Genomic DNA, 25,458 nt, shown 5'->3' on the forward strand with positions numbered 1-25,458 from the left:
TTTTTTTTTGCTTCTTTTTTTTTTCCTAAATCTCTCTTCTAGATACAAATCTCAATTTATTTTCTTCAAGAGATATGCTTTTTTTTTTTTTTTTTTTTTTTTTCTTCAGGTTTTTCTGAGTTGCAAGTGACAATTAAGAGCAGACATTGTTTAGAGGTCATTTACATTAGTTCTTTCCACATGACATTGCATCAGTCAATTAAACTAAAATTGCAAACCCTTTTTTTATTGTGGCATTTTGACCCTGCATTACAATATTGCAATAGCAGGTCTTCCATAGTGTATTTCTTTTTTTTTTTTTTTAAGAAGGTGTGTGTGCTTTATTTCAACACTGCGTTAGGGGCTGCAGTTGTGCGAGCTGCAGGTTAATACTTCTGTGTCATTTTGAAAATGTGTTAAAACAGTTGTAGGTCAGTCACCCATTTTTATGCAGAAATAGCTTAAGTCAATGAGTGACGTTATCTTATATGCAGTGCTGCAAAAACATGCCTGTACTACTTCAAAGTTCTTCTTGGATCTGAAAATGGGCTGCTTTCATTTGTCATGTAATTGGTAGCAAAGTATCTGTACTGCATGCATATCCTGCAATCTGCATACCCATTGATATATATCTTTCTTGGGTCCTAGTTTTTCTTCTGGGGAAGCCCAGACAAATAACTGGGAAACCTCAGCAGATTATTCAAATTAGATAAAAAATTCTTGAGGATATTTGCTGTTCACTGTGAGTAACCGATAACTAACTATGCTTGAGAAGGTCTAGTCCCTCAAGGGGTTAGGACCAAGTATATTCCCCACTTCTGAATCTTGGACTTTATAAACATGGATGCTGTGCTTTAGGTTTAGCTATTTTTATTTCATCCCCTAAATATTTCCATCTTTGTTCCTGTTTGGTTGCCCTCACTCATTCAGTGAAAACAGAGCACATGAACATGTTGGTTTTAATATTTTAATTACTACTGTGATCTGAGATGTGTTACCTAACTCAGTAACAAAATATATCTGTACTAGAGATAAATCTACTTGGCTAAAGTGTCTTTTTGGAGAATTTATAGGAAGGGTAGCTTTCACTGACATAATGTGAGATCTATAATAAGAATAGCCACATTGCTATTTAGTTTTTACGGCTTGATAGCCAGAACAAATAAATAGATATCCAACTGTTGTTATAAAGGTAGACTGTGTTCTATACTATTTTTATATTCTTATTATCATGGAGAAGAATTCTTTTTTCTCTTTGTAGAAAAAGCATAGAAAAATTCTATGCTTGGTAGTCCAAGATAGCCTGAAGAATTTAAAAATGATAATAAAAGATGATTCAAAGGAGAGGTGATACAGTACATGCATTTTATTTTCCCAAGTTTATCTAGTGGAGGCTCTGAGCAAACTTATCAAACTGTGAAGTTGACAGTGATTTAGGCAGGATGATCTCCATAGGAGCCTACCATTGAACACTGTTCTATGATTCATTGCCAGTAAATATAGATAAAAGGAAAAAAACCTCTTTTTTTTTTTTTTTTTAATTTCTACTTGCACAATATTTGTTTCAATAATGTAAGTAAAATATTTATAGTATGCTTAATTTAACATTATAAAAGCCTATAATAAAAGTGTCCAATTCAAGAAAACTTTGCAGGAAAGGAAGCTAGCACAAGTGAGACTTAATAGCTTCTAGGAAGGCTTTTTCTCATGTTTTCCCTTCATCAAAATGTGACAGCTGTAATCTGAGGTCACGTTTTGTTTCTGTAATTGGTTAGGCATTTTATTAATAGCATACGTTATGGAAGCAAGTAGATTGTTTTCTCACAAGAATTTCACACATGATTTATTTCCTTCATCAGATGCTTCTTCTCATTTAGTTGTTCCATAGTGTAAAATAGATGTGTACATCATTTGCAGTTCTAAAATTTGTTGCTTGAATCACGACATTGGTATATGACATAGTGCAGCTTATTTTGTAGTATAAATTGCTCTGACAGAATAGAACAATAGTGAGGGGTTCAGCTTATGAGCAGGGTAGTAATTTGATGTTACTGCTGCAGAGTGGTTTCTTATAGTTACTTGATTCTTAGTCTAAATCTCTTCCTCTATATTAAAAATTCCTTCTGTATTAGAAAAATCAGTTATTTGAATAACTATTTTTGTAACTAGAGCAGAAAAGCAAAGATTTTGCCTTTTGGTAGATGCAGGTAACAGGCCAACATGAATTATAAGAATATGTACATAAAAATAATAAAATGTTATGTAATTTTGAATATTGTGAGATTATTACAAATAATGAAAATGGAATAATGAAGATTTTAATCTTCCAGAAGTGACAGATCTAAATTATGACTTTTTTAAAAAAATATTTTTTAAGAAAAATAACAGATCATTTCCCACTGTAAAACTTTCTCAGAACAAAGTGACACTTCCAGTATTCTCCAGTAAATTTTACAGACTCCATTAAAATTGCCTTCTTGATGTTGATTTTGTACAGATGGTACTGAGATACTGGAGGAGTAATATACTGAAGGTGGTCAGATTAATGAAAGTGGTGTCCTTTTCAGTATGACAGCATACTAAGGTAAAATCTTGTTTGGGCTGTTTAGAAATGGTGCTGTTGAAGAGGGGACAGATTTAACGTGTAACATCAAACCCTTTGAATGATGTAATACCATGGAAGACTGAGGAACTTCAGAAAAAGAGGGTGAAGAGGATGTCTAGTGAAAAACAAAATTCATCAGGAAGAGATGAAGAGAAGTAGCAAGCAAGTTTACCCTAACAATTCCTAAGTGAATTCATTAAACTTACTATGACCATATAGTCGTGTGGAACATTGAGTATATGGAGAGATTTTCTAGAGAAGATAGGGTTTAAAAATTGCAGCTGTTTTGTTTGGTCAGTTGATGAATAAAAACGTTCTCAGGAGAAGTATAAAAAATAGTGATTACTACTAGGAAAGCAATTGAATTGTGCTTATTACTGTTTCTGGAAAAACACGAGTAAAGATGCCTCTATGAAATTCTAAAGCCACAAAATTATAAACACATTTGAGTTTAATTTTTTCCTGCTTTTCACAGTATGGATACTTAATTTGTGGAACAGAGGGCATGGGGCATCGCCTACGCTGAGGAGAATTACTCAGATATAAAATAACGTCTCTTTGCTTGTTCCTTCATTTTGAGGACAGTTGGACTTACAGGTCTTTTCCAACCTTAACATGTCTCTGATTCTGTGAAATATAAAAGTGTAGATATCCTGGCAACCTACAGTAGAGAGCCTTTAGAGGACACATTTGTGCAATCCCCTGGTCAAAATGAAGCTGCAATCTGATGGGACTAGAGGGAATAGCCTCAAGTTGCACTGGGGAAGTTTCAGATTGGACTTTAGGAAAAATTTCTTCTCCGAATGAATGGTCAAGTTCTAGAACAGGCTGCCCAGGGAGGTGGTGGTTGAGTCACTGTCCCTGAAAGCGTTCAAGAAACATTTAGATGTTGTACTGAGGGACATGGTTTAGTAGGGAAGTATTGGTGGTAGATCTTTAGAAAATGTTTGAATGATTTTTTTTTTTTTTTTTTTAAAAAGAGTGATTTAAAAGGTAGTCTCTTTGAGCAGGAAATCTTTACACATTAATTTATGTTGTAATTCAAAAGATAGCACTGGTTTTGTAATAAGAATAGTGTCTGTGTAGAGTTTTAATGATAAAAGTATTCATTTTCTGAATATAAATAAGACACGTGCTAAATGCACATAGTGATGACTGAGACCATTCAAAGAAATAAGCAAATATTCTCATTTTTCAGTGGCGTCTTGGTAATGATACTGTCTTTTTTGCAGTGCTGTTCTCCTAAACCTCTGTTGAGTTATGCTGCAATTGCTAGTCTCTAGATCTGAACAACAAAGAAAAATGTAGAATTTAGGGAGATTTATGAAATATTTCTGGACTTCAGCAGTCAAGGATAAGATCTCCTGCTGGTTTCAGTTTATTTTGATTCCAAGTCTGAAACAGTTTCAAGAAATTTCTTCTTTTCCGGATTTCATTTTTTAATGCGACTGTTGTTTTAATTTGTCTGTGTTGTTTAGCTCATATATTGGTACCTAAACTCTATTCATAGCTTTCTGTAGTTACTTTTTACCGAAGTAATTTCTGAAAGCTAATTACGTTTTTGTGGCATTCTTTTCAGGGCTGTTAAAAGTAAGACTTGTGCGGAGCATTCCATTTTAGATTAGTAATTAAAGCAGTTCATTTTACAATTATTGTTGTTAGCCATGTTACTAGCCTTTTTAAACTCTCTAATCTGGAAAAAAAATATCACCCTCTTCTAGTGCAATTACAGTTTATTAATTTCTAATGCTGGCATTTTTTGTCTTGCTTGCTTTTTGTCCTTTGCTTTTACAAAATATTTTTTGTCACGGTATGACAGCAGCTTCATGGCAGCTCAACTGACTGGAAATGTAAGAATCATTTAGGATTCAATGTTAGTATTGATTCTAGCATTGCATGTGAAATAATATTAAATTATTTCTGAGGTTTTGAGGTGAGGACTGAAAAAACAGTTCTAATGTCTTTTGAATACTGAATATTGTGGTGGTTGTTTTCTGCTCTGAAGGTGATAGGACAAATGTTCTCAAAACCACAGCGCTCTGGAACTGAGTTTATAGGCACTTACATTCTTAAGTATGTGCTGATTTTGTGCTTGAATCTAGTCATAAAATCAATTGCAAGACTAGAAAATTCTGAACATGTGAATTAACAAAGTAATGATTACCTAAATACGGATTTTTGTTGTTTTTGTTGCTTTTAAGGTGGGAATTAACCTTATAATTTCTGCCTTAACCTTATAATTAACCTTATAATTTCTTGTAATACTTGCTGGTTATTGTAAGTAATAACAATATATGCTAGTGGACATATGCATTTATAATTTTTTATACGTAATATGTATTCTAGAGATTGTGAATGACACATTGTGCTAAGAAATTCATGGAAACTTTCTTTTAAAATAAAAGGCAGAAACCAAGGGTGTATAAGCTAATCAGAGGCTCATAAAACTTGTTTGGGAAAATTGGTTGCTAACATCTTGAGACAATTAGAAAATGAGGTTTCTAGTACACAAAATTTGAATGAGCAGTAGAAAATATGAATCATTTTCTCCTTCAGCTATATAATGTAGGTTGTGTTGTGCACAAGGGAAAAATATCCATGTACTCTACAGGGCAGTCATTCATGCTGAGTGGATATGAGCAGTCATTTGCAGCACAATTGATTTTGCAGTATCCTGGGCTGGGTTGGAGACTTGTGAATTCATTGCACTATATGCTATTAAAATTTATACTTCACAATAAAGTGGCTGTTTTAATAGGAAAATATTTTAAAAGTAAAGCTTGATTATTTTCACTGCAGATGAGGATATTTTACTAGTATTTACAATTTACTAGCAATTGAAATCAATTGAAGTCTGAAATCTTAATAAAGGTGAAACAAGTAGAATAAAATATTGGCAAGTACTAAATATATTCCTGCACCATGTTTAAAGAAATTGTTAGGAAGTATGAAAAACCTTTAAGAATTTTGATATTTCCTTCCCATGCAGAGGTCTTTTTTAATAGGTAATGTTTTGGAGTTAATAACAGTCTCAAACTTTAATAGCATTACAAATAAATAAATAAGGATCTGTGACGGATTGTTTGCCATTGAAGTGAATGTAAAAATTGAAACAAGGGAAAGGTTTGAAGATAATGATATAGTTAACTGTAGCATTAGTATCTAGTTACATTAAATAAGGTACACTTGCTGCTCTGACTGGTGTGTTTCAGGAGGAAGTTGAAGCTCCAAAGGGAGCACAGATTTCCCTTTTGCTTATACATCTGATAGTTTAGTATGGAATTCCAACTGGATTCTAGGCAGCTTACCAAGCAGGTAGAGGATTTTGAACAAATGTGAACTTTAATATTTAAAGTTCTTCCACTGTTATCATCAGCATGACAAAAGAAAGGAATCATTGCTTCTGCAGCATGATTGACTTGTTGATGGAAAGAGCAAGGATCAGTGCGGACTTTATGACTGAAGACTGTATCAGGTATAACAGGTATTTTACATACAACTTGAGTCCTTGCATTTAGTGTTTTCCATTAATTGGGAGTTTGTAAGGGAAGCTAATAGAAAATACTGGGGACGGATGGTAGACTTTCCCAAACTGTGTTGAAGTTTGGCAATTAGTTGGGTAAAAATCACGAGCACTGGAGAAAGAACAAAGCAACAAACTATCACTAAATCAGCTTTTTGTGTGATAAGGATACCAGACTCAAATTGATGTAATTAGCGATTGTTTGATAAGAAATAGCACAATAATAGCAGAAGGTAAAATGAAAGCAATTACTGTTTACTAAATGTTCTCTCACTAAAGGCAATATGACTAATAAAGGTATCGCTCCCTTAATATGTTCCTGAGAACACAAGAAGATTTTGACCCTGGTTGGTGCTGTCAGTTTGAGCAATTAGCTGTAAGAATCTCAAAGGTAGAAACAAAGGTGGTTGGCTTTAGTAGCTAACAGTTCTTTAGACTGCAGGGAAAAAGCAAATGGTTTCAGAGGTATAGCTTGATTGAAGTTGGGAAGAAAACTAGGCAAAATTTGTCAGCGTATATCAGAACCAACAGTCCTACCCTGATCAATTCCTATATCCTGGTGATGACGTTGGTGGTGATGTGGTGATGACGTTGCAGTGAAAGCTTGTCTTGTGTTGGAAAGAGAAAGTAAATGTGAAAATAGCAGAGAAATGTTTATAATGAAATATTTTGAAATCAGAAGCAATTTTTTTCTTAAACTATATAGAAAAGCACATTTATATATATACATAGTGAGATTAATCTGGGCAATCCTCTGATTTTGTTTATGATAAATATCCCAAGGTTCAGTTTGTGGAGAGGCTGAACACACACTCCCTATGGCCAGATGCCCACACTGCGCAGTATACACATGTGGCCAGCCAGCAGACCAGCACAGATAGAAAGTGGTGTTGTTACCAGCAGCAGTGGAAGCATACTGAACACAAACAGCATGAATCGTCTGATCCTGTTCCCCCTTCTCTAGCTGATAAGAAGTTTGCTAGTGCTCACATCCAAGGCTACACACAACACGGTTCTTGAATGGCTAGTTTAATTTAATCTGCCCTAGAGCTGTGTCATAGGCCCCAGTATCCTACAGTTACTGGCACCCAGCCCTGCAGTCCCCCTTGAGCAATTGGCACTGACACCTCCTGTCCCACAGAGGTTGCAGTTCAGCTTGATGTTCTCTACCAAATAGTGCATGCACACAGACTGGAAAGCTTACTTACACAAGGAATAGTTAGGACTAAAGTTTAATGAAACAGGACAGGCTGCAGTGATCAGGTAGAACACTTGGCCAGACAAACCAGACAGAGGCTTATAATTGAGTGGACTCTTCCCTTTTATGTGTTTTATGTTCCTTCCTGTGTTTTCCTTAGTGACCAAGGAATTTCTACCAAATTTACTGATTTCTACCAAATTTTCTACCAAATTTCTACCAAATCCACCTGATCTCTTTCCTCCTGTTTTTCATACTACTACTTAAAACTTGCCATACAATTACACAATCCCCAGATTCTTTTTCCTCTATCTCCCAGATCAAATTTTTACTTTGGGCAGTGACATCCTTTAGTTTGCGAAGCGTTTGGGGAAAGTTTCTTTACTTGGGGTCACACTGGTGGGTTTTATACCAGAAACAATGGTTTAGTCATTCTTTAGTGGTGTCAGGAGTGCTCGTTTACTGTGCTCTGTTTTCACAGGTTAGTTTATAAGGGTTCCTCCACTAATCACTATTCTTCTGATCCCAAGCAATGCAGGTGTTTGTTTAGTTTGCTTAAGCTGACTAAATCAGGTAATCTAACATAGCACCTGTTTTAGGATGTGGGAAATGTTAGAATTTTGACATAAAACATTAAGAAATTTGACTCTTCAGTTTGAAAGAGAAAATGTTTGTGAATCCTCTGTATATATGAAAAAAAATAAAAGCTCTATAATTGCATATGGCTGTAAAAATTCACACATCTTTTTAGCATGTTGTTAAGTGCCATTAGAACTCATTGGCACATCACGAGGAGGTTTTGAAAGTTACAGACTTCCGTAAGTTAAAAAACTGATCAGCTGAATTAATGAGGGAAGAGTGCATGGAAAGCTCTTAAACATGAAGATGCATGAAGGTCCCCTGGGTGAGGAAGTTCCTGTGGTCCAGGAATGGAAATAGGGTCTGGTATGCTGTACTGCCCTGATCCTTTGCTCTGTGTTAGGCATCTTCTGTTGAACTTTGTCTAAGACATAATATCAAGCTAAGCAAACTTGTAATTTAAAAAAATATTTCATTGTACTCCTGTATATATACCTGATACTAACTGATTGCATTATAATCAGAATTTAATGCATGTGTAGCTTAGTGTTCCTCATTCCTGCTAGCCTGTCACAGTACATCATTCTTAAGCTCTGCTTATTATCACTTTTCTCCTTTGTGACTGAATGTCTTGATTTCTGCTGCATTTTCCATGCATATTTCCAATAATTTTCCACAGAGGATAGGTGAATTCTGTCTCTGTTTTGTTTGTTTCTTTATTTTTTATTCTTTCTTATTCCTTTTTACTTGCTTTTTAACCTTGCTAATGTTGCTGAAATAATGTTAATATGGAAGGTACAAAGTAAAACCGTTCCCCAGAGAGGTGAAACTCTGAAATACCTAGCACTACAAAAGGAAAGATTTCCAGATCATCAAAGTTTCATACTTTTTTTAGAAGGAAGAAGGTAATTTGAATCTTTTTTTCATGTTGATGGATTTATTTTAAATTTTTATATTGCAGAAAAAAAAAACAGAAAAAAAAAAAAAAAAAAAAAAAAAAAAACCCCAAACTTCTTATATCTACTTACTTGCATCTGAGTTGAAAGAAACAAAAAAAAACAGGAAACATTTATATATTTAGTTTCAGTCTGTTGCTCTACATCTATGTAAAATTGTGCCGTTTGGACATTTAAAAGGAACATCATAGTGACAATGATAGATATACATATTTAAGAAATTTCTAAGAATTTTGAAAAAAGTAAAGTACCTTTAAAATAATGCAAGATCACGTATTGAAACAAGATGGAGATATTTTGCTGCATTATGAACAGAGTTTTAAAATTCAGGGATTCAAAAGGCCTAACAACCTACCCAAACTAGAGCTCCCTTGCAAGGCTGCAGTTATTCTGCAGCCTTTTGTATCATTTAAAAAGGAATAAAAGGATACTTCTGATCAAAACTTTGGAACTTCAGCTAAAATATTTCTGCTTCTGTGAGTAGTTTGCATCTTGTATACTCTTTTTTTGGGAACGGAGTTCCTTGGCAGAATTACACAGGTTGGATGAAAGGTCATCTAGTTCAGCCTCCTACTCAGAACAGAATCAACCATTAATCAGATCACACTGCTTATTGCTTTTCTCAGCTGGATGCTGAAAAACCTCCAAAGCCAGAAATTTCAGAACTTCTGTTGGCAACTTATTCCCAAGATTATTTTCCTTATAATTAATTACTTTTCCTTTATCTAGTTGAGACTTCCCTTTTCTCCCTCTTTCAGTTCATGATTGTTGTTGCTCATTCTCCTGTTTGGCGCCTCAGTAATATGCCTGACTCTGTCTTCTTAGATACAGGAAAGATGGTACTTCTTTCTTCCAGTCCTTGTTTCTTATTTGCCAAACAAGCCCAGTCCCCCCCTCAGCCTCTCCTTTCAGGGCAAGTGCTTCTGTCCCCAGCAGGTTGGTAGTATCCTGTTGATCTTGTTCCAGTTGACTAGTGACTTTCCTGTATGGGAGGAGCAAAGAATTGAACATAGCATTTCAGACAGGTGCTAACATGATGAATAAAGAGGAGAAACCATTTTCCTCAGCTACTAACTACATTCATGTTAATACAATCCATTATACTGTCAGTATACTATGTCACTATCAAGGATCTTTAGCCAACTATCATTAAGACCCCCAGGTCTTTTTCCACAGAGCTACTCCACAGTGAGCCATTCTCAGCCTTATTCAGGGTTAGTCCATGCCAGGTGAGAAATATGCATGTCTTCTCGCTTTCATGAGATCTTGTTGGCCTAGTTTTCCAGCCTTTCTAGTTCCCCCTAAATGGCAGCCCTGCCCACCAACATACCGACTGCAGCATCCACTTCAGTGTTGTCACACTTGATAATGGTTTTACCTCCTCCTCCAAGTTATTGATAAAGATGTTAAGCAGGATAAATCCAGAATAGAGCCCTTAGGAAGACTACTTATATCTGATCTCTGCAGACCATTAACTACTTCCCTTTGAGTGTTGTACATTATTGCTCAAACTACCATGGATAGTACTTGGTATTTTAGCATCTTTCTACATGAATGTGGGATCCTTCCAAGCTAATCAGGTGTGGAGGAAGTGAAACTAAGCTAATATTCCTTTCTGTCAGACTGATTATGCTCAAGTTCACTTGGACCCAAGGTAATGAAAGCCTTGAAGTTCTGCATTACACTTTATGGACTTATTAATTCAGATCTCCCCAAAGAGCATCTGTGGGGCATCTTTATGTGTTCTGCTTTTACATACTGACACCCTAATTAGATTATTCAGTCTGCCTCACTTTCAAGTTTTTACTTATTTTTCAGTTAGCGAGAACTTCCATTGTTGAAGGGAAATAATTTATTTTTAATTGATGTTTTTCATGCTGCATTCTGTCTGCCTCTTGCTTCAGTGAATATTTTCACATATAGATTAAGTATATTAGTGTAACTTATATAATATTAAATCATTGCCTTCCATCTTTCCTCCTCTTAATTTTAGGGGTTTTGTTTTCTGTGTTCTCTCCTTGACTCCTCCTCTCACTATTTCTTTTTCTTTAAGCTTTCAGTCTGTTTGACAGTGATTGGCTTTTTTTTTTTTTTTTTTTTTTTTTTTTTTTAATTGGAGTACATTTTCTGTGAGTATAACTCAGAACAAATTTGAATACATTTCAGTATTTCTTTTGTTATTGCCTTTAAAAGGATTTTTGAGTTAATCCCTTAGAATTAATTATTTTTAAGGTATTTTGAGGCTTTGTAAAAGCAACAGTAAGAACTGCTGTGACTGGGGCAATGTTTAGGAAATCACAAATCTTAATTAATTATTAGTGGCATAATAATTGATACTGTTAAGTAGTTTCTGGACTTCGAGCTCTGTTCTTAATTAGAGGCAATAATGTCTCCTTCCCACTGAGGTTTCTTATTTTGCCTAATAACACAGGATTATCAACTTTCGGTTGTCACTTGGATGAAACCTCCCAAATGACCATACCTGTTACAGCTGCCTTCCTTACTTTAGCCAGACTTTCCAGACATGTTTTTTTTCATTGTTTGTTTATTTCTCTTCACTTGCTAATAAATACTTTTGTATTACTTGTTTTTCAATTAGTACTGTAACTTTTTTTCTTGACATTGAGTTTATTATGGCTCATAAGATATAGGAATTATAATTTATCTCCTAAACATGATTGTCTCCTACAGATTTCAGAAGCTTTTTGCAGATTTTTTCTTTACAAAATGTTTTGAACAAATCAAATCATGTACTCATCTTGTCTTGTCCATCTTTCCCATTCTTGTTAATTCTTGTCTTACTTTGTTCCAGACATCTGGATATGTATATTTCATGGTGTCTTCAAGGTCACTTGTTTTCTTTTGGTGTCCCTTTGTCTCTCAATCATTAGTCTTTCCCCTGCTTTGTCAATACTGACACTTCCAAATTTGTCCAAAATTTGCTTTCAGATACTTGTTCGTCTCTTGTTATCATTAATTCCAGTGATACAAGGATGGGCTGTTAGACCCATGTCTCCATTCCTCTTCAGCAGTCTTTCCTATGCCTTTCCCCTGCCCTACTTTTCTCCATCATCATTAAAACTACATGTAGAAGCTCCTCCATTCATGCATTGTTCTCATATTTATTTGTTGCTGTTGCCAACTTGATCCTTTAGCAGTTTCTTCTGTTTGGCCTCATTCTTCCATCTTCTTTCTGGTTTGTTCTAAAATACTTCTATCTTCCTCTGCTACCATTTATTTTTTAACCATTGACTTACCTATCATTGAGTAGCTGCAGCTTCTGATCTTTAATCACTTTTATGGTGATGGCATCTGTTTGATTTTTTAGCAGTGTATGATGAGATTTGTAGTCTACATTTATATGTTTTAAACTTTTTTTTTTTTCTTTCTTAGACTTTCTCTCATTTTCTGAATATTTATGGGATGGTTTCCACACTCTTAATTATTCAAAGATGACAGAAAAGTCATTATATATAAAACATTTGAATGTAGGGGTTTTATCAAGGGGAATTTATATTCTTATATACATCCAGTGCAGTGGAATATTAGTTTTGGAAAAGGAGTAATAGAGTTTAGAGCCAGAATGTTAAAAAAAAAAAAAAGGGGGGGGGGGGGGGGGGGAAATGCTGCTAGTGGGAGGATGATGTTGTGTGACATACGAAGATGGGGAACTTTCACATTTAAGATAATTGAAACAAAAATACATTGTCAGATGAAGGAGACAAAAGGAGGAGGAATAAAAGCTAAAGCCTAAGAAATTTTGTAGGAAGATAATTGATTGTTAGTGATGAATAGCAGTGGCAGGCTCTTGCAAACTTTCAAGTGAGGAGGAATTTGAACCTGAGGGAATCCTGCATTTTTGTGGTATCTTGCAAGAAATTCATTAGAGTATAGCTTAGAATATATTGTGCAGCTTATGACTTTTGTTTGTTTGTTTGCATTTGTTGAATACAAAGAACATTCTTGTGCTGCTACTTACAATTATAGACTGCCCAATATTTTCTTGGTGGATATTTAATTATTTAATTCTGAAACAGATGTTCTCCACAAAGGATTCTATTTAAAGTATTTTAAATAAATAATATCCTTCTTTTCCCATTTTGTAGTAATTAAAAATCTATGTAATGTTTTCAATTAAATGAATGATGCACATTGCTTTTATTTTGTCTTCAGTAGAGCTCTGTTTTAGCATAATGTGTTTATTTGTATATGCTCAGAAACTGTTACGATTTTGAAAGTGTGGATGAATAATAACATTATTTTCTTTCTGCTTTATCTTTCTAATAAAGCAGACAGCATACAAACTAGAAATAACTTAAAATTATTCTGGCACAAGTGGACATTCTACATTTTAATCAACTTTTTGAAGACCAAGAAAGAGATTGAAGTTTAGTTAACATAATGTTAATGGAGAAGAAAAGTGAACTGTTGAAGAACGTTGGGGGAACAGGGCTGCAAAAAATGTAGGTGTTGCTGGAGATCTGTTACAATTTGACTGAACTCTCCCCTGTTTTTTTTGTCAGGCTCTGGATGGTGTTTGTCATAAGGATTGTGGATCATATATCTAGTTTATTGAAAGGAGCAATTTTCCTTGAGCTGCACTTGAAATTTGCACTTAAATCCACAGAAGAATTAAGCCTTAGTATTTTTATTTTTTCACATAATTCTGCAAGAATCATAACAAATAACATAGAGAAAGACACTTTTTGTAGGAAACAGAAAATATGAAGCATTCATGAAATAATAATTAAAAAAGAAGACTGCATGCCCAGACTAATGTGATTTTTTTACAGGAGCCAACAGTCAGCTAATGCTAAATGAATGGAAAAAATGTGAAAGGTGTGAGAAAGAGATTGATGTTCCTGGAAGGACTGAAAAGAAAGTAATTTTGAATTGGATCTCTAACACAGTGATTTGGACATGATCATGTGAATATGCATGTGCTGTGATGGAAGAGAGTGCTATTTTGAAGAGCTTGGAAGTCATATATTTTATCCTGTCTTGACTATTGAAATCCTCTTAGAGTCATGGAACCATAGTATATTCCAAGTTGGAAGTGACCCATAAAGATCATCTTATATGTCTTTAGAAGAAATGGAATTGAGATGTTGGTGTTCATGTATTATATTACTTCATGTAAACTGGTACAAGCATGTATGTTTTTAAGTTTAGCTGAAATTCATGTTTGAGACACAAATGAAACATCATAAATGTTAAGAGCAATAGTACCATTATGTATATATTTAAAAAAAATCTGACAAGAATCTGCCCTCAAATTTTATGTCCAACAGCCACCTCAGGGAATCTGAGTTGTGTTCACATGTTCAAATACAAACAGTTTGGTTAACTTGGAAAGCAGCATTCATTTTTTCACTCTGTTTTGTGTTGTCCATGCTGTTGCACACCTCAGTTTGGTCGTGGTACTTTTTTTTTTTTCTTTCTTTTTTTTTTATTATTACAGAGTTAGTGTTATGTATCCTTCAAGGTATACTGAAGTTACATTAAAAAGACGAATAAGGTCATTTCTGCACTGCTGTGATATCATTGGAAACCACATTTACTAAGTGTAGGTTCATTTTTGTGTCTTGATTTCTTCCTCATTCTTGCCTTCTGTTAGTAGAAGAGGCTATTACTGCCTTACAGGCCCTTCTTCCAGGTAATCTTAGGTGACAGAGAATGAAATGAGTATGTTTCTGTAGGAATCTTCTGTAATACTCAGAACTGAAGAGATCAATTCTGAATATCTTGTAATGAACGTGAATCTCCTCAGATTTGTTTTCCTTCTCTGTGTGAACCTGAGAGCTGTCTCTCCAACAACCAACAGTTTTGTCTGATCAAATCCAGTCTCAAGTTGATTTATTAAGCCAAATATTATGGAATATCATTGTTGCATTGCTCATAGGAAATCTGAGTGTAAATCTGCATGGCATCTAGAGTTAAAAGTCGGGTTGAACTGTTAAAAAGGAATCAACCAGTATAGTTGAAAATAATAACTTAGAGATTAGCATTATGTCACGTGTGGACATTTTGAAGCAGGAGCTATAGCCTTCCCTCACCTTTGATTTAGCACTGAGATATAGAAGTCTATCTCTTATATATATATATATAGCTGCCCTCAGCATTTCTGTTCTCTCTTAAGCTCTAGTGGGAACACACAATGAGGCTGCATAAGGCTAGTGCATAGAACCCAATAATCTGTATATCTTGGTATCTTTAATGGGTAATTCTTAGAAGGAATTGTGGGATTCTTTATTCTAGGTCTCTAGCTCTAGGAAGGTATTTCAGTATAGATGTATTCTTTCCATATGCTTTCATTAATTTCTCTATTTCAGTGGAGAATTCCTGCTTCAGGAAATAGTGTTAGATAATCATGGCATTACAGGACTATATACTTTGAGAGGGTGGAAGAGAATCAATGAATTCAACCTGTGGGGTGAAATTCCACATTTCCAAATTCTCATATACCATGAGATGGTATATTTTGTAGAAATATGGACATAAATGGTCTTGGATCAAGAAACTACAATTATAATAAATATTTTGTTCTTTGGCCAATTATTCTTAATTTCTCTTTGCACCTGAATACGTACAGCATGTAGGTTTGTGATTCCCACAAGCACTATGGCTATTTGGAGCACAGCATAAAATTGTAATCAACAATTGAGGAACAATAGCTACATAAGGGTAAGGCAGATGGAGTAGTTTTCCACTCTTCTAAACTGTAATGTTGAAAAGAACATCCGCTATTTTAGGATCAGGAATAGGCCATCTGCCCAAATTGCCTGCCCTTTCAGCTTTACCTTATTCCCACATTGCTATCAGTATTTTCATCTGAGTGTCATTATATTTTTATGCTTTATACATGATACTTCATGTCAGTAGCTGATATTTTGTACAGCATATTTTTCTTTTAAGAATTCCAGGTCTTTCCTTAATATTTATGTTTTGATATTCAGATATTTTGCTCGCAATTATGATGTTTGCTTGATGGTTTCTCTGTTAAGTCATACCACATCAGCCCTTAGTTGCAGTGTTGGAAGTGATGTTTCAGACTAAAACAATAGTAGCAGGAAATGAGCAAAGGACTAACAGGGTGCTTGGAAGATACAGGAGGCAGCAAGGCAAAGAAAAGGACTTTGGGCTAAAAGGGTGTAGAGACAATGTAATCTGAAGAAAAAAACCCAATAAACTAAACAAAAAAAACAAAAAAACAAAAAACAACAAAGCAAAACAAACCTAAGGAAGTGATTATTATTATTATTATTATTATTATTATTATTATGCACCAAGAGGATTTTTATTTCTAACTTTCATCTTCCTCCAAAAGGAAGAACGACAGCAAAAGATTCTGTTGCTTTGAAGGCTACTCATTTACAGAGTACTACTTCAATGTCATTGTGGGCTGACAATTAGAAAGAATTACATATTTTTTTCCAAATGAACTTTTAAAAATCTGAAATGGTTAGTTCAGTGAATATCAAGTGTTCTACAGGAATGTCAACATTTTGTATCTGCATTTCATTTCATGATTTGTTATTAACTCATGTTATGTAAATACCTGCACAGTCATTTGGCAAATGAAAATGGAAGTTCTTCTTCCTGTGCCTAAAGAAATCATATAAAAATATTTTAATGTTTGAAGAACAGCAGTTTTTTTTTTTTCTTTTTTTTTCCAGGAGGATTCATCTCCTTTAGTATTTTCATTGAATAGGTCAGTTCTCCATTTCAAAGGACAGATCTCACAAGACAGGATATGGCCATGTACTTTAATATTCCAGTTATTCATATCTTACCACATTTTAGCTGTAACTGAAGTGGAATTATGTTTATAAATGAGTAATTGCAATTATTTTGTTTAAAACCCAACTTCTACAGCAGTTAAATCAATAATTTAGGTATTTTTTCATTTCACAAACTTTGACATCTGGGTTGAATTTTGATCTCAGTAGCTTCATATTGTGTTCGCAGAATATTTCTACTGTTTTCATTATTCTTCTTGTTTTGTGGCTACTGTTGTAGCACTGTATTCTCACCAGCATCTCTTTAGTCTTTTCCCAAGGAGACTGATTCAGGTTGTTTTCCAGTGGCACTAAACTGGAAGCTACTCAGATTGCAGATTTTGTAGGCCAACCAACTAATCTACAAAAACAATTAGATGGCAAGGTCAACCCAAATTCCATAAAAAATGAATATTTTTCCTACTTAGCAGTTTATTTCATCATCTTTCCATTGTTGATCATGTAACCCCAAAGTGTTCTAAAGAAATCACTTGTTTAATTTTTTTCTGTCATTCCCTCTTCAGTTTTATCCAAGATGTCTTTTGATAAGCTATGTTACGATGAAGTAACATGTTATAATGATCTTCAGTAGACCAGTACTTTTTAACTCAGTGTATGTTTCTAGTTATCTAGTTCATAGCCTCTACGAAAACAGTATGTGGTAGCTGATCTTTTTCCAAGCATGAGGTGAATTGTTAATCTTGGTTTGTCTTCAGTAGTTTATGCTTAAAGGTTATTCTCTTTGTTTTGTTTAACTGTATCCTTAAAAATGTCTCCTGTGGTTTTCATACTTATTACACACTTTCTGCTATGTAAAGTTTCCTGTCAATAATCTGATTTTACTCTATTCAGTGCATTTTTCTCCTCTGGTCTTCTGGAATCATTTAGTAAATAACTTATTTTCTACATTGTAGAGGCACTTATTCTGAAACATCTCATCTGTCTTCCAATAGCAAATACTACTTAACAGTTGTTGATCCTTGTGTCTTTTCTATGACTAGGCAGCAAAAGATTGAGGAAAGGATCTCTATTTATTCTCTAAGTTATCTTGAGTTCATTGGTTAAGGTTACATAAACAGAGTGCATTTTATTAGTGAATTTTGGAAATTGACTTTTTTATTAAGAGGGAAATTGCCATTTTTTATGTATTTTGTAGCTACCACTTGAAGTTGCAGTTTCACATTATGGTAGCTAGAACAAAAGCTTAAATGTACATATATATCATCTTGTCTCTGTTAACTGATGGAATGTTGGAATTGATATCTGTAAATGTTTTACCAAGAAGTAAATGGTTAATCTTTCCATGAATAGAGCATTGCTATTTTCAGTGTAGTAGCTGACAGAAAGAGGTAAGGCGACTGAGTCCAAACACTGAGTTAATGCCTTATGCTTTAAGTACTGCTTACCCAGACACTGACATTTCAAACACTGATCTTGCCTTCTGTTTTCTTTTGTTTCAGAGAGTTTTTGCCAGGATAAAATTAATCTATTGTTTGGCCACTATTTTATGGTGTGAAAATTCTCAAATTATATGAGCTACTGAAAAATCTGTGACCTTGTAACCTAATGTAGGGACACTTTTGATCCTGTTCTTTTGTGCATTTTCCTAGTATTCCTTGAAGTAGCACTTTTAAATGATAGCTGATAGGACACACAGAAATAAAGAATATTAGTCAATTTAATAGTGATTATGGAGATGTGTCTGTATAGTTGTTTGGTTACCTAAGTTCTTTTTTCCTACGAAAAACAAAATCTCAACTTAATGTTTCAGAAATGGAGAAAGGAAGGTGTTAAATTATAAAATGACTTCCTCAGAGTCACGTGAGAGGAGGATTGCAATGTTATTTAACAAAATACAAATGCATTTTTCTTTTTGAGAGATAAATTAAATCATTTACATCTGGGCAACTAGCAAGGTTTCCATTCTTCTTCAATCTTCTTCTATTCTTCTTCGATCAATTTCTTAAGATATCAGGTATATTTTCAGGTATATTTTGATATCAAGATAAATTACAGGGTGATTCAAATAGTTGTGAGATATGCTTAGTTACTTAGCAGTTAAGTACAAAAATTCTATACGCTAATGCAATTTATCTAGAAACAAAACAATTTAATGAGATATTTAAATAATGTAGATATAAGTGGGGCTTACATGATGATGGAGATGGGGGGAAGGATTTTCATTCATATTATATAAAACTGTGCAGAGCTGTTTCTGCCTGCAAGAGATTCTTGTTTCCAAGCTGTATTAATTGTGAGTTCAGCCTGTAGCTTGATTCAAAAGGTAGGAATACAGGCCATACCCACATGTTCTTGTTAACGTGCACGGTGTCTGCGCGCTGATGGCCCAGTGCTGGGTACTTTTTCTTTGTAAACTGCAGCACTCCATAAGCTCTGTCTATGGCCCTGAAATCAGCAACACCATTTCAGCATCTTTGATGCCTTTCAGCGTTCCTTTGTGCAGGACACTGATTCATCATGTTGCTGGTTTTCTTTTCTTCATTGAAGCATATAAAACCTCCTAATATCCTATTTTTGATGGTTTAGAATAAACACCAGGTTGTTTTCTCTCTGCCTTTAAAAACTTTGAAAATAACCTTTGCATGATTTTATTATGCTAAAACTTAATTAGAAAAAAATATTTTTAAAACAAATGCCTGTTATTAAATAGCAGAAGGGAAAATGAAATGATTTTTCTGTGTTATGAATGTTTACATGCCAATAATACTTTGAAATTATATAAAAAAAACTATAAATAGATGGAAAAAGAGAATTTATATGTACAAAAGGTAGTTCTGCTTCTAGCTACAATCATGCTGTCAATGATTCCATAGAAATTTTTACTTTAGCCAAGTCTAAAAAAATAAAATGTATGTTGTTGTAGAGTTTTAAGTATATAAAATATGTGAATTACTTAAAAGTAATGTTTGCCACTCCTATTTTAACTTTTTATACAAGCTACCTATGCATTCAGTTGATATTTAATTCCCTAGTTACAAAATTCAGTGATAACTTTTTTTCTTCATTCTTCCTGTTTGTACTTATAGTCATCAAATGAAATAACACACACACACACACACACACACACACATATATATAAATCAATTTCTTTATCTGGAGTCACCATATCTTCAGCCATCTTAACGGTCTGATGTCTTTTTTCTAGAGTACTTGCTAGTAGTTATTCTGCAAGAGTCCCTTTTGGCTTGTGATCAAAATTCTGATCAACAGGATTCTGAGCACATTTCTGCTTATGGGCCCAGTCTTGCTCTCATGAGAATTTTAACTTTGATATGAGTAGAGTCAGGTATTCATTGTTCTCATTTCATTTCATTTATTTCATTTCTACTAATAATGTTTCTGTCAGTCATTTACTGCTTGTTAGATTGTGAAAGCTGGTGTGTTTAAAAACTAGTCAGTTGTTGTTATTGCTGAAGAGAAGCACGCAGGTTTACAAATAAATCCTTAATGTCATCTAAGCTGTTCAAACTAGATGAGTTCAGTGTATCGCAGCCTTAAGTTTAGACATTACTAATAACTGAATTTCCCTTTTGATTGAAGACAAAATGTTGGATTTATATGTTCTGAGTCTAAAAATGCATTTATTTTTCAGTCTTTTTGGAAAATACCAAAGTAGCTTAGAATGTGCTTTTATCAATAACTAATAATCTATTTCCCTGTCAGTCCTATGTCTCCTTTCTGCCATTCACAGAATCACAGAACTGTAGGGGTGGAGGGGACCTCTAGAGATCATCAAGTTCAGTCCCCCTGCAAAGCAGGCCCACTACAGCAGGTTGCATAGGTAGGCATCCAGGCAGGTCTTGAATATCTCCAGAGAAGGAGAATCCACAGCCTCCCTGGGCAGTCTGTTCCAGTGCTCCATCACTCTCACTGTGAAGGATTTTCTTTGCATATTGGTGCGAAACTTCCTACGCTCCAGTTTGTGGCTGTTTCATTTCCCCTTGCCCTGTCCCCACAGACTGCTGAAAAGAGTCCCTTTGATTCCCACACTTAAGATACTCATTATTAAGACCCCTCTCAGTCTTCTTTTGTCAAGACTGAACAGACCCAGGTTAATCAGCCTTTCCTCACAGGGGAGATGCTCCAGAGCCTTTATCATCTTTGTGGTCCCCCACTGGACTCTTTCCAGGAGATCCCTTATCTCTACTACCTCCCAGATTAAGCGATACATAAAATACAGTTATTATTACTGACCAGTATGAGTAAATACTTTGTGAAAGTATTTATTATGCGGGTCATTGCAGTTGTACAGCCTAAAACCATCAAAAATAACCTCCGTGCTCCAACTGGCATTTCAGCAGGAGAATATGTAAGGAAATATTCTAAGAGATATTATCATGAGTTTGTTTATTGTCAAACAAGAGCACCCCAAATACTTCTCTAGGAACAAACAAGCCAAAAACGGTTTTGATTTTAATCAAAAATGTATTTTCCTCATAAAAAAATTTCACATACTCACTGTGTCTACTCTACAGAATTTGTCCATTTCATTACACCATGTGTCAATCCTAGTATAGCTTTCACTGCAAAACTCGTGGCTATTGTGTGTAATACAGCACAGGAGGAGGTATTGCTCAGTTCCACTACTTTTAAGTAATAGTAAAAAAAAAAAAAAAAAAAGAAAATACAGAAAATGTTCTTGGCTACTTGCACTGTATTCCAGACTTCAAAGTCTCACGAAAGTTCTAGAAAATGAAGTTAATTGTATTTGGTTGGTAGAATACTCTTAGAAGCCTTAGTTAAAATTCTTCTCTTACGCTGAGGCAGTACATATTCCTATTTGTCACCAGCAAAGTCCAGGCATCTAATTTCTAGAAGATACAGTTTTTCTTGTTTCTGTTTTATTTAGCACACGTACAGTCCTGTGCTTTTTATTTCAGAAATTAAGTGATATTTATGACATATTGGTTGGTACGCCTATTAGAGTTGATTTAACTTCCATTGCTGTGCTTTTTTCTTTGCCCATGTCCCAAAGACTGATTAGAGGAGGATAAAGCTCATTGAGTGAAAAGGATTGTTTCCTCAGATAATTCCTTACATAGCTGTGTCGAACATCATAGTTCATGTCTCGTGAGATGCAGCTGTAGAGATACACCACAGAGATGATTCCCAGAAGAGCACCAAGGCAGGCAAGAAATCCTATGATGCTGTTCTTTTCATAGTCTTTCACTGCTGTATCTAGTCCTTTAGTGGTTACATCGACACATTGTTTCTTATTCTGTGGGTAAATAGTGGGAATATCTATACAAATTTTGTATTCAGTTGATGGATTTAGATGTGTAAGGTTATACACCTTTATATCAGATGGTACTCGAGCGCTCTGTGCAGCCTGAGAGTTTTCAGCTTTCAGAAAAGCAGTCCATCTAACACTGGACTTCAGAATTTTAGAACTTGTTTTCCATGAAACCAAAACAGAATTAGATCTTACATCTTTGATTTTGATATTCAAAGGTCCATTGCTGTCCTGAGGGAGAGAGCCATCCACTTTAATCATGACTGACTTTAGATCTGCCCCAACTAAATTTGTTGCTATGCATGTGTATAAGCCACTTTCTTTCTCTGTTACATCACTTATGTCTAATGTCCCTTCGGAATGAATGTAGTATTTATCAGAAATAGTATTAGGCAAAAGTTTATGTCCTGATGGCGTTATCCAGTAGATTTCAGGTTCAGGTTCTGCTGTTGCTCTGCAGTGTAAGGAAATATGGCTGCCAGTTTTTAATTCCAAAGTAGATGGAAAGCTTTCAGGAGCTATCAGAGGGAGACAGATTTCCATCATTTCCCGGAAGTGTATCTGTCTCACATTCTGGCCTTGGAATTCAGGAGGGTCTACACAAAACAGAGACTCTGGCTCCATGAAGCGAATATTTGTTTTGTTCATGTTAATCCAGCGGATGACGCAATCACATCTAATGGGATTGCTGTGTATGCTGACTTCCTTCAGGTTAGGCAGCGATTCTATTGTACTGCGGTACAGGGCACTCAGTGCATTGCTGTTGAGCATGAGTGATTCCAGCTTGGGAAGTCTGTAGAAAGCGTTTGGATGAATGTATGATAATCTTGGATTGTTGGTAGCTTCTATTTTTCTTAAATCTGGTAAATTATCAACAGCAAGACTATCTATGGAAATCAGTTCAGGCATATTATTAATTCCTAACTCCTTCAGGTGTAGCATATTGCTAAAATCCCCCCTTCGTATTCTGTTAATGGGATTCTTATTTAGATCCAGAAATTTGAGATTTGTAACCTTTTGAAGAGCAATATGGGGCACTTTAACAAATCTATTGTCATAGAAGGAAATGCTTTCTAAATTTTCAAGGCCAGCCAAAGCATTATCTGGTATTTCAGTGAGATTTATGCTGGCTAAAACTAGGCTGCGCAGATTGATAAGAGGCTTAAAGTTCATATCTTCGATTCTGATTATTGGATTTTCTCCAATCATGAGAATCTCCAGATTAGGAATAGCTTCAAACCACTTACTGTTGATCATTTGCAGACCATTTGAATTGAGATGAAGTCTGAGAAGATTATTGAGGCCTATGAAAGCTCCCGGCGCAATCATAGAAAGCATGTTATGATTAATGTAAAGCTCTTGTAAGTTGTGGAGTCCAGAGAGACATTCTTCAGGGAGTTCAGTAAGTTTGTTTTCTTCCAGGTACACAGAAAGCAACTGTGGTATTTTTGTAAGATTAATACTGGCCACCGAGGATAAATTGTTCTGAGATAAGTCTAGACCAGTTAAATTCACTGGGAAGTCTACTGAGTGTTCAATTTTTCCAATATTGTTAGTCTGTAGAAGTAAAACCTGTGTGTCAGCAGGCAGTCTGGTTGGAAAATTTAAAAGGCCTAAATCATTACAGTCCACTGTCGGAACCTCCATATATACAGACCGGGGAGTGAACCAAGGTCTGATCTCACATATACACAACTCTGGGCAGTCTGCTTTTTTTTCTACAGCCTGTACCACTGCAGTGATAACTAGGCCAAGTAGAAAATTAATTTTGAGTTGCATGTCCTTCATTTTAGCTGAAATGCTCGGAAAAGTAAGAGATCCTTTAGTACTCCACGGTTACGATTTTGGAATTCAGTATGAGCCGGTCAATTGATAAAACATAGACTTGCATTTGTCAGAGGCAGATTTCGAAGGACTTTCTTCCTGAGGATAAGTGATAAATTTACAAGCAACTTGTCCAGTAGCAAGAGACATTTTGTGGAAATGAAGGTCACTCTGTCCTTGATGACATAAAATTGATAAGCTTTGTGAAGATGAGGCATGTATAGATGGTCATAGGAGATTAAGCAATTCATTTATTTAGTAGTATTAACTTCAAATCCCATGATTGATTAGTGTTTGCAGGAATGACAGGATGACCTAAAATATAAGAAGAGGAAATAATTAGTATAAGAAACTATAAAGTTATAAATTAATTTAGCTATCTCTTGCTCTCTAATGTTAATTATTGCAAGTAAGAAAAGAAAATGACTGTGGTGCCTAGAGTATTGTAGTGGTATCCGAATAGCATAAATGAAGTTAATATAGTAATATATCTTTAGACTTGTAGCTTGTCATATATCCAGTGGAGCATTGCTCTGAAGAAAGATGAAGATCTACAAAGTATAAAGCAGAATATATCAGTGAGATTTTTCTACATATTTTATGTTCCTTTAAAATACTTTATTTTTTTCTTACAGTTATCACCAGAAGCAGGCTGAGTTCTGTAGGCTTTGAAAATGTAAACACTGAGCAAAATTCTACAGAGAATGAATACTTAACTTTTGAATGTGAAATTTAAAAATATAAAGAACATGACTTATATGTAATCAAGGGAAAATGAAATGATTGGATTAATACTCATTTCTTATGGTGACATACTTAGATGAGCCTCTGAGATATTTAAACAGAAATAATCCACTATTTCTATTATTTTCTGATTCTTTCTGTAGCTGTTGTTTAGGAGTGAAACTTCCCCTCACCACCTCCTTCTTTAAGTAATTACTGGAAAGAATACTATACCTCATAATAAATAGCTTGTCATCTTGACATACCCAGTCTGAATACTGTCGTGCATATTTTGGCTTCAATAATTTCAATTGCAAGGGATTAAAAAAAGCAAGAAAAATGTCTTTAGAGAAATAAGAAAAAATAGTCAATGCTAGCAATTCCCTTTCAATCCATACCTCTGCAAGAATCTGAAATTTTCAATGAAGTTACAGATCTTCTTCATATCCCAAATGATAATAAAGATGGGAGTCTGGATGTCCTGAAGTGTCAAATGTGTCTTTTCTTTAGATTTTTGTTATCTACTTATTCTTTCTATGGAAAAATGTCCTATTGTGAGTGTATTTGTATTCCAAGTGATATAATTCAAAAGTTTCCATGTTTTATATTTGAAGTAGTATTCATTAGCTGCTGCTTTTACTTCAGAAAATAGTCCATACACTAACTTAAACCATACTTTATCTGAGAAGACTACCATATTATACACACCTGCGCCCTTTTCCCCTTTGCCTCTTACATCAAAATTCACAGTGACATTGTTTACAAACTGTAAGATGAGAATCAATGCTTCACAGACATTGATAAATAACTTCTGAGGTGTTGTTGGTATCGATAGAGAGAATTACAAAAGTCAAGTGTCAAGAATTTGGATTTCAGATTTCCTTTGCAGGCTCAGGAGGACTGGACATATTGATCAAATAGACAATCCATATCAGCTCAGAGGAAAGGTGTTGGACTATACTGAGTTGCATGAGAGTTGGGCCAATTTGAAGAACATTTGGCAAGTGTTTATGGCTTCTATGTTATATACGTTTAAGGA

The 25,458-nt window shown here is 34.7% G+C and overlaps 2 protein-coding genes across 4 annotated transcripts in view; one reads left to right on the forward strand and one right to left on the reverse strand.

The window, feature by feature from the left end:
* The window catches only part of IMMP2L (inner mitochondrial membrane peptidase subunit 2), a 446,040-nt gene that overhangs the window by 162,463 nt on the left and 258,119 nt on the right, over positions 1–25,458 (forward strand). The window contains exon 4 of one of the 3 annotated variants that reach the window (XM_042815421.1): positions 13,634–14,315. The exons of the other annotated variants lie outside the window; for them this stretch is intronic. Coding sequence (XP_042671355.1) covers positions 13,634–13,661 — 28 coding nt within the window. The 3' untranslated portion in view covers positions 13,662–14,315. Of the gene's footprint in view, positions 1–13,633; positions 14,316–25,458 lie in introns of those variants that run through there. 3 annotated transcript variants of the gene reach the window in all.
* Positions 21,126–23,738, reverse strand: LRRN3 (leucine rich repeat neuronal 3). Its single transcript, XM_042815416.1, has one exon. The coding sequence runs from the start codon at positions 23,658–23,660 to the stop codon at positions 21,534–21,536; it is 2,127 nt and encodes a 708-aa protein (XP_042671350.1). The 5' UTR covers positions 23,661–23,738; the 3' UTR covers positions 21,126–21,533.

The sequence above is a fragment of the Centrocercus urophasianus genome, unplaced genomic scaffold, assembly GCF_019232065.1.
Source record: "Centrocercus urophasianus isolate 14NV4802_14NV808 unplaced genomic scaffold, USGS_Curo_1.0 seq_15, whole genome shotgun sequence".
NCBI classification, from domain to species: domain Eukaryota; kingdom Metazoa; phylum Chordata; class Aves; order Galliformes; family Phasianidae; genus Centrocercus; species Centrocercus urophasianus.